The 14,874-nt window shown below is 43.8% G+C and overlaps 2 protein-coding genes across 5 annotated transcripts in view; both read right to left on the bottom strand.

Annotated features, from left to right (window-relative positions):
• RNF144A (ring finger protein 144A) overlaps positions 1 to 4,199 on the bottom strand; it is a 59,656-nt gene extending 55,457 nt beyond the window's left edge. For 3 of the 4 annotated variants that reach the window (XM_014883720.2, XM_014883721.2, XM_088162381.1), the window contains exon 1: positions 4,050 to 4,199. The gene's annotated coding sequence lies outside the window, so the exon portion shown is untranslated. The remainder of the gene's footprint in view (positions 1 to 4,049) is intronic. The other variant, XM_088162382.1, reaches the window with a different exon arrangement.
• A 1,420-nt stretch (positions 4,200 to 5,619) lies between these two features.
• On the bottom strand, positions 5,620 to 13,599 carry RSAD2 (radical S-adenosyl methionine domain containing 2). The gene is made up of 6 exons (XM_014883729.2): positions 13,135 to 13,599; positions 12,797 to 12,958; positions 12,112 to 12,341; positions 11,138 to 11,287; positions 9,444 to 9,476; positions 5,620 to 8,883 (listed from the first exon to the last, which is right to left on the bottom strand). The coding sequence occupies exons 1-6, from the start codon at positions 13,457 to 13,459 to the stop codon at positions 8,719 to 8,721; spliced, it is 1,065 nt and encodes a 354-aa protein (XP_014739215.2). The 5' UTR covers positions 13,460 to 13,599; the 3' UTR covers positions 5,620 to 8,718.
• Between the last annotated feature and the right edge of the window lie 1,275 nt (positions 13,600 to 14,874).

Raw genomic sequence — 14,874 nt, 5'->3', positions numbered from 1 at the left:
ATGAGCCTGACCACACAAGTCGCAGAGCATTGCTCCCATTCTGTCTGGATGGATGTATTTCTTAATACAGGAATAGAGAGATGAAGGGAAAACTGTTTCCCTTAAGTAGTAATAGAAGGAAACCCAAACTTAAAAAACATTCATTTTCCTCCTAAGAGAACACTGTCTGAAGCATCAGGTCCAGAAAAATACAGTTGCTTTATGGAATGCAGCAACACCCCTCCTGTCACCCCAGGGAGGGGGCATTTGGGCAAGGAACACCATATCACCACAGGCCATCCTGTGTGGTCACCCAGGGAGGCAGCCCTGACTGAAAACATTGTGCAGGAGGACAGAATGCAACCATGATTCTGTCTGATGCTTCTGTCAGACCTGCCCCCATCGGATGCTGTTTAGAGAAACAAAAAGTAAAAAAACGTATTTATATACACACATTGCATAAAATGTTGTGTATATATATATATACATAAAGTATAAGCAGAAGGAAATTAATATCTGTGAGATTATAAAATCCTCACACAGATCCTCATCAACAATCAAACATGAAGCAAATCAACTGCTGAACAGCAATGACAGAAATAGTAAGCACAGGAAGAAGCTGATCATGTACCAGACAATAATGGATTTTTGCCTCAATATATTTTTCTAATTCATTTTCATATTCCTGGCTAAATATAAAAGTCCTCTGCAAGGATTGAACACATAGAACAGTATACAATTCTTATCCTATACATCATCTATTTATTAGAGAGTAGAGTTGACACAAAGGCTGGACAGCTGAAACTGTCTCCAAGAACGATAGTGACAGCTTTCATAGCTTGTAGTTCATACAGGAGTTTTATGGTTACAGGAAATAACCCAAATACTCCAGAAACAGAACAGTCAGTAAAATTTTCAAGTGAAATTCAAGAATAAAGACTCCAAAACTATGGAATCTGGCTGCTCGCAATCAAAGCGGTGATCAGTGCAAACAAAGTTGAACATTTGTATGTAATGAAAAAAATTACACCTGAACCTGGTAAGTTAGAACTTTATTTTCCAGACAACCTGCAAGACCCATCCATATCCTGAAGTATTTCAGATGATCCATTGAACGTCATGAAGAAGAAAAAGTTTGTATTTAAGCTTTAGTGCATTTTTTCAAACACAAGTAATTTCCATTCAATATAAATGGGATGAAGTTGTATTAAACTGTCATACTGATACCTGGAGGATAACAGCAAGGCGTTTCAATGCAACAAACTACCATTCACTTGATATTCTTCAAATGAAAAGGTGAAAATGCTGCTGTAATATGGAAATAATATAGTCATGCCAAGACTAGAACCATCTGACAAGATATTCTGCCTTCACAGTAAATAAAAAGTTACCAGACATACTGATTCACTTTCTCTGTTCCTCATTTTCTTCAGCTATTTTGAGAAAAGACAGTTAATGGTGTTACCACTATAAGTGGCACCATCAGCAAACAATCAAGCGATTTGAAAATCCACTGCCAGCTCCAGAATTCATGACTGCATATGCAGAAAAACTGTAAACATTTCTGATCCCAGTTGATTAGGAAATACAAAAAACATTCCTATCACTTTGCAGCAAGTAGAGCAAGTGTATTTTCAACAGCTCCTCCCAGCTATCAGAAGTGAAAAATAGACATTATCATTATGATTTTTTTGTCTGATCTCCTTCAAAAGGTCAGGGAAAGATGAATTTTATGCTTTGTTTCTGCAAAGCAATATAGAAAAAGATCTTGCCTTATAAAAAGAACAGCTGACCACAGCCTAAGTTAGACACAGCAGAATCACACTACCATTCAAAATGAGTGGTGGGTTAATTTCTAATTATTTTCCATTTCCTTTTTGTAACTCAAGATGTAAAAAGGAGCACAATGAAAAGCAAGTCTTCTAATCAAATCACAGTCTACTAACTCATCTGCCTAACTATTGATACTAATCCACAGGAAATATGGTGCTAAGTACAACAGATTCAGATCTCTAGGAGAGAAAAGGACTGTGCTCACTGACCAGGCTGCAGGATGATCAGAGCCATTATTTTTCCCTGAATCAGCACTGGGAGGGCAAATAAGAGTTTTCTGCCAGCCTATGAGAGCATTCTTGTAAATACAGCAGATACACTGAAGCCATTCATACCCACTGTATGACACTGCAGCCAAAACTCATGTTTAAGACAGCAGCTTTGTCCTTTGGCTTAACTGAAAGAAAACTTGTCAGAAGTTGAAAAAAAAAAACCCACATGAATCTGACAAATACTTGGAATGTAGTATTGGGGGAAAAAAAAATCCACACTGAAAACCAAAAAAGTTAACCAGCTAAACAGTCTTTTTCCCCCTCACAAATTATTACCTTAAAATACTGAATTAGGCAAAAAACTCGGTCTATAAGTCATACTTTTAATAGTGTGCTTCAAGAGCAAAAATCTACAATAACTGCAGACAACAAACACATGATTTGATCTAGCAGCTGCTAAGATACGAATCACAATGATTTAGATATGAGGGGGAAATCAACCCTCTCTTTTACTTCAAGGCTAGCTTATTCCAAGTAGTTATATCAAATTGAAACACCCATCATTGTAGTATTATTTTCATCACAGATGGTTTCTTCCCCTAATAATATACAGATTGCACAAGAGGATAATGATAATGAGACATGATAGCCAGGGAAAGGGGAGGGGGTGTAAAGAAATAAAACTTCATCCCGGGGGGCAAGGATAGTGGGGGGGGGGGAATCCCGTCTTTTCCAAGGCTCTCCTAAACAAAAGGAACTATTTTTCCCTCCTACCACCACTCTTCTCACTTGAACTGGCTTCTCTTGGGTTTAACAAACCTCATGTCAGGACACCCTGATACCTCGTTGCCAAGAAAAAATAAAGTTTTCTCACTCTGTAAAGTCCCACTAAAACATTTCCATTAAAGGTACAAATCTCCCCTCACCGTACTACAACTCCACACACTCTCTTACCTCCTCAATCACCCCTTCACTTGCCTCTGATGCCTGTGAGGGAAGCACACACAAGCAGACAGGCCAGCCACCAGAAGTTTAAACTACTGATGTAATCTCTCTAGTAGCACTCTGCCCAAGATCATGTAACTTCAGCTTAGCCATTCCTGGACCAGCACTGATAAGCTAATGTGAAATGAAGCAATCCATTTCCCAATGTAAACAGTTGTTTGGCTACACGGGGAGCAATATAAACAAATGGATCTATTTATAAATCATCGTTTATGGTGGTTGCAGAACAGGAATATTATGTTCCAGGGCAGAAGTGATAGTATTTCCAAGAATACAGCAAAAATTCAAACAGCTGGTATCTTCTTCCACCAGCCTGCCCCGCTGACACTCCCTGTTCCAGGTCTATAGAAGCAATAAACACATGATGCAGGGCCTGATCTGTTTAGGAACAAGATACCCTTGATCCAGCGGCTGAGGGGGACAACCTCATTATCGTACCTACGGGTTCTTCCAACAGCTCAAAAAAAGTCAGCGGTAACATCACAGCTCAGGGAAGGAAAACACGAGCCTTGCTCCTTACTTCTTCCACCCCTGCAACCCAAACGATCCGGTTTCTCCGCAGGCTGCACGCTCCGCTCGTACTGAGCACACGGGCTGGGGGTGGCACTCCACAGACCCCTGTATTCATTATCTCCCCCTTCCCGAACAATGGCTACTGCACTCCAGGGCACTGGGATCTTCAGAGGCGTTCTCGCTCGTTTACAGAAGCCCCAAGACAGAGCACACACGAGGCCGAGGTGCCGCTGTCAGTACGTCCCCACCGCGGCGCTCCGCCGGCGGCAGCGCTTCCCGCCGGCAGCTGCGCTCCGCCGTGCCCTCCCCGCAGCCAGGCACCGCTCCCCACTCAGCGCTGCCGGCCGGGGGCTCCGGCGGGCAGCAGCGACACGGACACCGCGCCGCAGGGAGCGCCCGAAGGGGCACAGCCCTGCACGTAAAGGGGTCGTGGGCGCTCCGCGCTCCGGCGCCGCCCTCCCGCTGCCCCCCCCGCCCTGGGAGGCGCCCCCGCTCCCGCCGCCTTACCGTGCCGCTCTGCTGCAGCGCGGCCGGCGCGGGGCGGCCAGCGGCGCTGTCCCGCGCTATCCCGCGGAGCCGCGGCAGGACGCCGCCGCCCCAGCCATGGTTTCCACCCCCCGCGGAGCCGGAGTGTGCGCGGCGGGCGCTGCTCCCGGTCTTTTCTCAGACGGGGGAGGAGGAGGGTGGGGTGAGGGCGGGCGAGGGCGGGGGCGGGCGCGCCCGCGGCGGGCGGGCGCCATTAACGGCCGCGCTCGCGCCACCGCCCACTTTGAAGCGGCCGCGCCGCGCCAGGCACAGCGGCGCCCCCTGGCGGCGTCGGGAGGCGGCTCCCGGCCCGCGGGCGCGGGGATCCCGGGATTTCCCGCTTGGCAGCGCCGCCGGCCCGGGCGTGCTGAGCCCAGCCGAGCCGCCGGTTTTACTCTGGGGCTTCTCATCTGCTTGAAGCAATAGCACCTCGGGTTGCCTGAACGTGATGGGCCGGGCGCAGCAGGTCCGTCAGCGGCAGAGAGAACAACGGGGCTGGTTGTGCAGGGGAGGCGGGGGTTTGTCCTGCCTGCCTGGGAAGGAAGGAGGGGAAGGCACGGAAACCATGACGGGCACTGCTGTTCTGCGGGAGCTGTTGGAGCCTCGCTGTTGTTGGTGTCTGTGGGCGGCAGAGGCTGACAGGAGGAAGGGCAGGAGCCGCAGCGGGCGTACTGAGCTCGTACTGAGCGGGAGGCGAACGGGATCTGCTGTGTGCCGCATTCATCCGGCACAGCTCGGCCCCGCTGTGTGGGTGACACAGCCCAGCAGCCACCCCGGGGTGACACACACGGCACAGCCACCCTGGGTTGGCACAGATAGCCCAGCAGCCCTGGAATGGCACACACAGTTCAGCATCCACCCCGGGGTGGCACACACAGCACTCACCCCGGGGTGGCACACACAGCACAGCAGCCACCCTGGGGTGACATACACAGCACCCACCCCGGGATGGCACACACAGCACAGCAGCCCCGGGCACGGGGCACACGGCATCTCACTGCGGCACTGCTGCCGGGCACCCTCACACACTGCAATATGCAGGGGGAATGGCAAAGCGGGGTGAAAAGCTAAGCATCCTCTCACACACAGCCAAATACTGTGAAAAGCTCGATTTGGGGTTGTCTAGTCCAGGAGTTTACACCGAGCCTGAAGATGTAAGATGATCTTGAGAAGCTATTTGTCTTCAGTCTTCTAAATAGACTGGCTTTTCTCTCTTACTTACCATAACAGAAGATAATCTTATTTTTGTCCTCGGATATTTATGGATAGCTGTGCTTTTCGTGTCGGCTGTCATCCGAACAGCACAAGGTATTTGAACTGTCTTCTCCCAGCACAGACCAGTCCACTCAGGCTTGTAACAAGTGCCTTTCAGCACGAGGAGAATCACCATCATTGTTCTCCATTTCGGCCTAGATGCTGCCCTTGGCATCGTACAAGCAGCCCCCCCGCTACATACAGACTGAATGCATTCAGAATTACAGATCTCTTGTGAATGCAGCCACACATTCTGCTAGTATGGCTTATATTACAGAAAAAAAAAATACAGACAAGCTTAGGAAAATAGAAACATTTACTGAAAGGTGCAATACACTCATTAAATACTTAGAACAATTTGACACTATTATTCCAAAATTCATAATCTGTAGCATTCAAATATATCAGCATCCTTCACACTGAAAAAGAGGGCATCCTAAAGTGCATCTTAAGTGACAATTTTACTCATTACCCAAGGTACACCCACAATTTTATCAGAAGTCATCCTCCCAAACACTCATTCTCTACATTTTTACACATAGAAGCAATTGTATAATGTTAGTAAAATGCAGTATGAGTTCCTTCACAATTCAGCATCTTTAGCACGTGCTTAGCTGCAATACTGTGATACTATACACAAAGATACAATTAAGCATATCTGTGCTTATAAGACTTAAGTTTAATCCTGACTTTTCAGGATCACAACATATCTGTAATCACTAAGCCTGGGAGTAACCGTGTTGAATTCAGTTTTGTTTTTCTAGTTCCATACTGAAAGGTAGCCCTTACTATATAATGAAGGCCTAAAGTCCACTTTTGGTCTAATATGAACTGTGTTTATATTTTTATTTTTTTTTTAAATAAACTAGATTGATCAACTATTGCCAAATTTTTGTTGATTTACACCACAATAAATTTTACATATAAAAATGCCAGTAGCTGTCCATTAACTTAAATGACTCAAACTGTAATGCAAGATTCTTCATTTACAATGTACACAACTCTTATTTCCTTTGTAAGAGTATCACATAGAGCAGAAACTTTACTAATAATGTATGGTAACAAGAAGTGATGTGAAATCCCTAACATTTTAAGAAGGTAAGAACGTAAAACCGTCTAACAAAAACCATCTTAAATGTGTGTGCATTATTTACTGGATTTTGACGTTTTCAGCACCTTCTTGTTTCTCCTTTCTCTTGTTTCTTCCTCTGTAGGCACAGAGGAAGCAAAAGAATAGTCATTTACAGGGTAAAATGCAAAGCAAAGAATGACAGGATTTCTGCATCTGAACGGGAGTGTGTGTACCTCATGTGTGCTGTGCTACAGCTGGCATTTTCTGCAGAAGCTGTAGGGTGGTAGATTTTTTTAGTACATTATTGCATTAAATCTTTCCCCATGCTGGGACTGAGCCAGCAGCAAAGGAAAATGCTTCTTTTCTATCAGTATGATGTAGGTACTGAGGAGGAGACTAGATTTAATATTTGAGCAAGGGAAGTCAAAGCCCAGTTACATAAATTTCCACTGCCCATAGAGCCAGGGAGAACTCCAGCCAAGGTCAGTGAAATAGCTTCCAAAAGACTGTGGGGTTACTGTGTGTGGGCCACATTTTAAATGTCACTTAGTGTTAATACAAGAAAAATAATACTGAAATGTCACTGTCTAGGAAGTGTTGTGATTGCAAAATGCAAAATACAAAGGGACAAAAGAGCATCACTGAGTATATTTACAGTTAGGACAGTAAAAATAGAAACTGAAGGAATTATAAATGGAAACATTTTCACAGTGTATTCAGAGGAGCACTTTCCTTTGCACAGAATGAACAGCTCCTACTTAAGCATTTTCTCCCTTCAACTTTGATGATGCATTAGGTGAATGCAAAACATTTCTTTCAAAAACTTCTTTAAATAATCAACTAGCATTTCCAAAAGGATGAAAGAATGTGTTATTTTCTCAACGTGGAACATTTAATGCATGCTGGCTCCCAACTGCTGCAAATATTTAAATGTGTGAGACAGTCCAGACATGGAGTTCAGTGGACAGGATGAATGAGTAGCGCCGTCTCACTTCTGCTCTGTGCAGTGCCTATCCCTGTGCCCCTCAGACAGAGGGAGGATGGGACTAGTTAAATTTGAAAACCTCAATTATAAAGCCATAACGATTGCCAGAAAAACAAGAATGAGACCAGTATATTAGATTATTTTTCAAGTTTTGAGGATTTTTTTGTAATTTTTTTTGTATTTTATATTGTTGCTACCTGCTCTTAAAATCAAAGGCAGCTTTAACAAAACCAAATTAGTTTCATTTAATGTCTGCAGGTTTGTAACCAGCAAGCTAATTAGTTACTGAGACAAGCAACCTTTAAAACAAGGTTGCTTGATATATGAACTTTGCTGTTTGTAGTTCCATGGCTTAGACAAATAAAAAGCTAGTATACAACAGAAGATGTATGTTAGGTCATTCTACGTGGTATTAATTAGTTTGAGAAGGAATCTTCATCAGAACTGTATGCCAACAGTTCAAAAGTAGTTTAAAATAATAAATCAATATTTGCAGATGAAAGGAAAATAGAGATATTAATAAAATGAAAACAATGTTTCACTGTAAATATTTGTTAGAACTAAAGGCATTGCCAGTGTGAAATATGATGTTATCATGAGGTGAAATGTACCTCTAGGTTTTAGGATGGACGAATACAATTCTTTTTCATGACTAAAAATATGTTTTCACAGAAAATTACATCCCCCAACATTTTTGCAAATATCACGTCCATATACAGAGGAGAGGAGAACATGCTGTTACAATTAAGCTTAAAAAATAAAAAAATTGCCAATTTTTTCATCTTGATTTCCTTTTAAATACATTATTATTTAATGATTCCTAGATTCTGACCCTCTATTACCCCTGAAAAAAGCAGAAGGTTCTTCCAGAGGCCTGCCAGCTGGCCCTCCAGTGATCTACCCAGGAACTGCAACCCATCTTTCCCTGAGAAACAGGCAGAATGCATCCTCTGATAAGAATTTTGACTTCTCCGTCATTACAGCTGTTAGGAATGATTTAGAGTTTGGGGTGTTTTTTTGTTTGTTATCTGGCATGCACACTCATGTAGTATTTTATAAAAATAGTTTGCCTTTAAGTTCTTGGTGCAATGGACTATAAAGGTTATTTCAGAGATCTGTTCATGTGAAAGCTCTGAAAGTATTTGGTCATGCTCAAGAAAATAGTACACAATGAAATCTGCATTTAAAAAACACGTAACATATTCACATATAGAGTTATAACGAACATCAGTCTGGGTAAAATACCAAGTGTAGTTAAACGCATTAGATACAAGTATACACTCACCTATAAAAATACACCTATTTTTACAGAATGCACTACCCTAACTCAGTATATTGAGTCACCAGTCCAGTTTCATATCGGCTTTACTCCACACATACTTTCCTCCTCTTCTTAGGAACATCTTCTCATCAAATCCACTGAATTTTATAGCTGCTTCTACACCAACATCCAGGATGGACTTGGAAGGTTCTTTCCGTCCATTTCTACAGTTTAGAAAACGCATCTGCAAAGCAAGATAAATAAGATGACAAGATGTTAGAAAGTCAATTTGCAAAAGCTTAACTTTTTTACAGACTTAAGCAAGTTGGACTGCAATTCCTCAAAAGCCTATGTAAGTGCATGAAAAGGTTCACTCTAGTCCTTAGAAGTCTCAGAAACTCATGGTTGGAAACATGACAGGAGCAGAAACAAAGCAATATCATAATTCCTGAATATTAAACATTGGCTCTTCAGTTACATGTAAACTAAGTGAGCACTCTGAAACTTAACTTTCAGGGCAAGTTCTGTATTTTTATACTAAAGAAAAAAAAGCAAAGATGTCCTGCAAAAATCTACACTTTAAGATTTGTGTTGCAACGATTATGCATGCAAGCTGATGGCAACTTCTCCTTAGGTCATAACTATATTGTAGTTCACAACATGTCTGATGAGAATAAATTATATCTGTTCCTTGTACTACATGGTAAAATTGCTTTATAGAATGCAGAGTAAATTAACTGGTTATCACTGTTGTATACATACATATATTAGCATACAAATACCACGTATCAAAAAAAGACTTACATATTCATCCAGAATGAGGTATGAATCCCTCATCTGTAACAGATCAAAAGAAAAAAACTAAATTAATGTACAAATCAAAATTCCATTCAACTGAAAAAGGAGGGACAAAACAAACAACTATTCTTTCAAAGTCTGATACAAATCTTTGAAACAGTTGCTGTATCACCACTATTTCAGTGAGCTTGGATGAAATTTATAGAAATAAATAACAGAATTACTAGAATAACTTTATGCATGAATAAACTAGTAATTCCTGGAGTATGACCTCTCCAGTGGTCTAATTGAAATGTGGGTGCCCAACTGGACAAAGGTGTTTTTAAGAATATCCAAGTTTTCTATTAACTTCTACACCAGAAGAACTTAGAATTTTACATGCTGGAAAGATTATGCCATTTTCCAAACAAATGACATGACCATTTTAACTGGGGTACTTAATTATTACCCCACCAAACAAAGGTGTTCTCCCAGCTCAAAGGTAAAAAAGCTCTCAGGTCTGCACAAAGAAATAGGCCAACAGCTGAAATAAGACAGGTTGGCTTAGTTAAATGGGCATCTCCTAAATCCTCCTGAAAATTCTCTGGGTGGCTTGCTGCTTGCTGCTGTGTAGAACAAGAAATCTGATCAATTTGGTGTCCATCTTTCACACGGGTTTACCAGAAATCAGAAACATTCTTCTGGAACCAAAACTACCATGGGAAGTCTTTTTTGTAGGACCTCTATTGTGAAGGAAAAAAAAAAGTAGAAACAGTTCTGTGTTCTCATGCTAACCCTTTCTCTGATGAGTGCTCCCTCCCACCAAATGCCTTAAATGCTAACTTCACAGCCTCACTTTTATATCATAGCAAAGGCAACCCTGTCTGCTCACTTGACCTCTACATACATTAAGAAGTAAACTGTAAATGGAGTCCTTTTCTGTGGAGAGGAAAAGGAACACAGGATGGGAGATTTAAGGCATTCCTGAATTTGGTTCAACTTCCTATTTCTTCACCTAGTTCATAAACTTCCCTAGTGATGAGTCTTCTAACTCTCCCCATCCCATGTTTAGGCATTTAGGAAATGGCCTGAGCTCCACTCTTAGGCATCAAAGTCTTTTAGTATGGTTAAGTAAGCTGGATGGCAGCTGATTAACTGATAGGCTCTGCAGGAGCACAAGGAGTCTTCTCCTGAATAAAGAGCCTCGATGTGCAATCCAAAGGAGTTCAGACAGAAAATGTTAAGAATGCAACTTTATTGTGGAGAGGGATTACCCAAATATACTATTAGTTGGGTTGGTACTGTTCCTCAGTATCCAATATAATGCTGGTCGGGATGTTGTCTTATTCATGTAGCTTGATGAGACTGGCATAATGTGACATCACAGTCAATCTCTATTAGGAAACTATACTTAGCCTATAAAGTGTGTTTACATTAACTTTGAACATTTTCAGGATCTTGTGCCCAAATCAGGAAGAGTACTCCCACTGGTGTCCAAAGGACTGGGAAAATGGGTTTTTACTCTTCTGCTAATAGCTTTGTTGTCAATGAAAATTTTAAAGAAAATTAAAAATCTTGGCTCCCACCATAACAAAACCAGTTGCTGATAAAGTGCCACTATTAATAGGGAAAGTATTAATTACCATGAAAGTTTCTTGTTCCTTTCAAATATTCTAGCGTTATTTAAAAATAAAGTTACAAAGGGACAGTTTAATTTTTACCTTCTGATTAGATTCAGGTACCAAACAGGAGACACCTTTGTGACGATCCAGGAATCGATCAAAGTCTTCATCACTGATAACAAATTTCTCTGCTTCTCTTAGAGCATCTTCACCACTGTTCTCCCCTTCAATAAGCAGGCACTGGAATACCTGAACAAAGAAAGCACCTGGTTAAGACTTTATATTTTCATTTGCCTTGAGGATAAGAGACTTCAGTCTCAGTAGCAATGTCTAATTTTTCTGTCAGTGGAGCCAAAATGAGACAACTTGTGATAACTGAATACTCCACAAAGGGAATGGTGCAGATTTATTTTTTTGTAAATTAATATTACAGAGTTCTAAATATTATAAATTATGATTTTCCTTACTATTTGAGATTTCACTTACAGGGTTTTTTGGGGTTTATGTTTTTACTGAGTAATTCTGTGTGTATAACAATATCCATGAGGCAAATAATGAGAAATTACTCCACCAGTTCACCTATATTTATGTGACATTATCTCCACCCATTTTAAAATTTATTTCTAGAAAAAAAATCATAATATGTGTACACTAACCTCTAACTCTATAGGAGAAAATTAATATACCCTTAAATCTTGCTAACAATATATTGACTTTAATGTATCGTTGTTCAGTAATTTTTCCTAATTTTCTCTACACCATAGCATATTTTCACATGTTAAAGGCTTTCTGTGTAAATTTTAATATACTAAAACAACCTAGATCTACACACACTGAGTAATTTTTTGTACATAACACAACCAAAAAAAGATTCTTGACCTACTGGGCTCCATTTAAGTGCAGAATGAGATAGAAACTATCTCAGCACCATGCAACATTGACAAGAATGCTCCTAACCCCAACCTAAGCTGGAGGTAAGATTCAGGTCCATAGAAGTTCAGACAACTCCAGGATTTCACTTCATTTTTACTTTTCTTTGAACAAGAAACATGTGGTATATACAACTTTCTTACCTTCCAGCGCACAGGGTTGAGTGCCTTGATCTGCTCATTCATGTCTTCCTCAACATTAAATCTGTTGATGACTGAATTTATTTTAAAAGCAACAGCATACTCTCGGCACCACTGTCTCAGTTTATGCAGATTTTCCACATGGTTCTTCTTTCCCTGACGACGGCCAATTAAAATGTTGACATCCTCATCAAAACTATCACATGAAATTGCCAGAATATCTAAATATTCACCTGAAAATAAGTTTTAAAAATTGATTAATATCCAGTCCATCAGCTAAAAGCTGTCAGGAGTCTGGTCACTTTCAGTTCCTTGTCATCTGTCACAAAATGCCATGTAAATGCAGTTTTGTGGAGTCATCCTGTCAACCACAAAAGCCACATCAACAGCAGCATCAAAACAGGAAGTTTGTGTCTGTGTGTGTGTGTGTATCCCCAGCGTTACAGAGGCAGGCAGAACTATTGTTTTATTACATCATTGTGCCAAAAAGTTTTTGTGGTACAATGCCTATGTTTACAATATATAATCAACACTGTTTTACTGGTATTTACATTTGGTTTGCATTTACTATAAATGAACCACTAAGAAACCATCTCCCACTTGCCCCCAAGCCCATCCCTGGGTGAGGCTGCCCCTCGGAGGCTCCCCAGCGCAGCCAGTGCAGCTGTGCCCAGCGCTCACTCCTTACCGTACTTCTCGAACCACTGCTTTCTGATCAGGCTGCCATTGCTAACAATGCTGACACTTGGGAGCTCCAACTCCTGCTTGCAAAACTGGACCAGTTTGCCTACAAATTCGCCTCTGTCATGAAGAAACGGTTCTCCTCCCGAGAAATTGATTTTCTCCATTCCTAGGAAAGGACCAAAGAAAGATGCTATGAACCTCTGCTGCCCATCGCCTGCTCCTGCCCAATGTTATCAACGCCCCACGGCAGCGGGACAAGGGGCATCCCCGGAATAACTTTTTCCACGGCACTTGGTCCTGCGGGGTCCCCGTTCTCTCCGGCCCCACCTCCCCTGGACTCACCTGCTTCCTTGAGCATCTCCAGCCCCCGCTTGGCCTCCTCCAGCGGCAGCACGAAGGAGGTCTTGGCCGTGTGGAAACAGAAGCCGCACTTGTAGTTGCACTGCCGAGTGAAGTGGTAATTGACACTGGTGGGCGTCGGCAGCTCGTCGTCCCGTTCCTGCTCCCTCTGTGACTGGGGGGCCGAGTCCCGCCGGCCGGGCAGGGGCAGGGACAGGGGCAAGGACAGGGGAGCCAGGCTCCAGCACAGAGCGCCCAGGCGCCCTCGCAGCGCCGCCAGCACCGCCCGCCCTACGGACAGCAACCGGGCCAGCAGGGCCAGCTGCATGGCTCGGCTCGGCTCGGCTCGGCTCGGCTCGGCTCGGCTCGGCTCGGCTCGGCTCGGCTCGGCTCGGCTCGGCTCGGCGCGGCTCGGCGCGGCTCGGCTCGGCGCGGCTCGGCTTCGCTCGGCTCGGCTCGGCTTCTCTCGGCTCGGCTCGGCTCGGCTTCTCTCGGCTCGGCGCGGCTCGGCTTCGCTCGGCTCGGCTCGGCTTCTCTCGGCTCGGCTCGGCTCGGCTTCTCTCGGCTCGGCGCGGCTCGGCTCGGCTCGGCGCGGACCCGGCGGGATGTGCTGCGGTTTTGGTCCCGTCTGGACACGGTTCGACTGGAGTTGGTTCGGCTGGGGTCGGTTGGGCTGGTCTCGGATCAGTTCAATCCGACCCGGCTCGGTTCAGCTCGCAGGCTGCAGAGCGGTGTCCGCGCTCGGCATTTAAATGCGCGGTGACCGCCTCCCTCCCGCCCCGCCGTGCCGGACTGCGGGGAACCGCTCGCTTTCGTTTTCCCTTCTGCCAGAAGCGAAACTTGGCACCGAGACGAGATGTTTTCCTTCTCCCGGCCCGCCCCACCTTGACCCCAGTGTCCCCACAGCTGCTTCTCGGCCACGGCCACCGCAGAACCTGCGAAGGCTGGGAGCAGGTTTGAGCACCTCGGGGTTTGAGGGGTCCAGCACCTAGGACCCCTTTTGGTGTGTGAGGTCTCAGTTGTTCTTGTTGTCAAACTCGTGAAGCAGGGGGAAAACTGAGCTTGTATAACAGCACTGCACCTTTGTCAGGCATTCAAGAGCTGTAAGTTTAAACAGTTTTGCATGGAAGAGCAACCCAAGTTAGGGAGCTTGATGGCTTCAGATACATGAAAAGAAAATAATTGCGTGTTCTTTGATTCTTGGTCTCTAATAATGTACCTCAAGCAAAGCTACTGCACCAAGATGGGCACATGGTTAGCCTTAACAGCAGCAACAGTTGGCAGCCTGAGGTGAGACATTGGTGGCTGCCCACTCATGTAATACCAGGAGAAACCAGGACCAAGCTGCCGGTTTCCATATTCCTCAATTTCTTGGTGGTACAAAAGGTATTGCTGGAGAAGGAGCCCCTCCATCATAACACCGGTTGCTATCTTCAGTCTTCCAGTGTGTCCAGACACACCAGCATGTCTGTCACAAATTTTCAGCCTCACTATGTCTTCAGTCAGCCTGTCCTCACTCTTGCATGGCCTGTTTAATGTTGCCACTACTGCCAAGGTACAGAGTCGTACTCAAATCTTAACACCTTCCAACTGCATGTTGTCAATGGACTAAAATGGAGCTTCCCTCATTTCCACTGACCAGTCAGAACTGCTGATATAGCCAAGCAGTCTTGCCGTCATGTTCCCTTCTTTTCATTTCCCTTTTTTTTTCCCTTTGAAAAAAGGGGTAGAACTATCTTCATA

Source organism: Sturnus vulgaris, chromosome 3 (genome assembly GCF_052056855.1).
Source record: "Sturnus vulgaris isolate bStuVul1 chromosome 3, bStuVul1.hap1, whole genome shotgun sequence".
NCBI classification, from domain to species: Eukaryota; Metazoa; Chordata; class Aves; order Passeriformes; family Sturnidae; genus Sturnus; species Sturnus vulgaris.
This window is presented reverse-complemented; position numbering and strand designations above follow the sequence as displayed.

Coding starts and splice junctions, on each gene's coding strand:
- RSAD2 (XM_014883729.2), bottom strand. CDS start 13,459: ATGCAGCTGGCCCTGCTGGCCCGGTTGCTGTCCGTAGGGCGGGCGGTG. Junction 9,477..11,137: donor TACCTGAATCTAATCAGAAG/GTAAAAATTAAA, acceptor GATCTGTTACAG/ATGAGGGATTCATACCTCAT. Junction 8,884..9,443: donor ACCTCATTCTGGATGAATAT/GTAAGTCTTTTT, acceptor CTTGCTTTGCAG/ATGCGTTTTCTAAACTGTAG.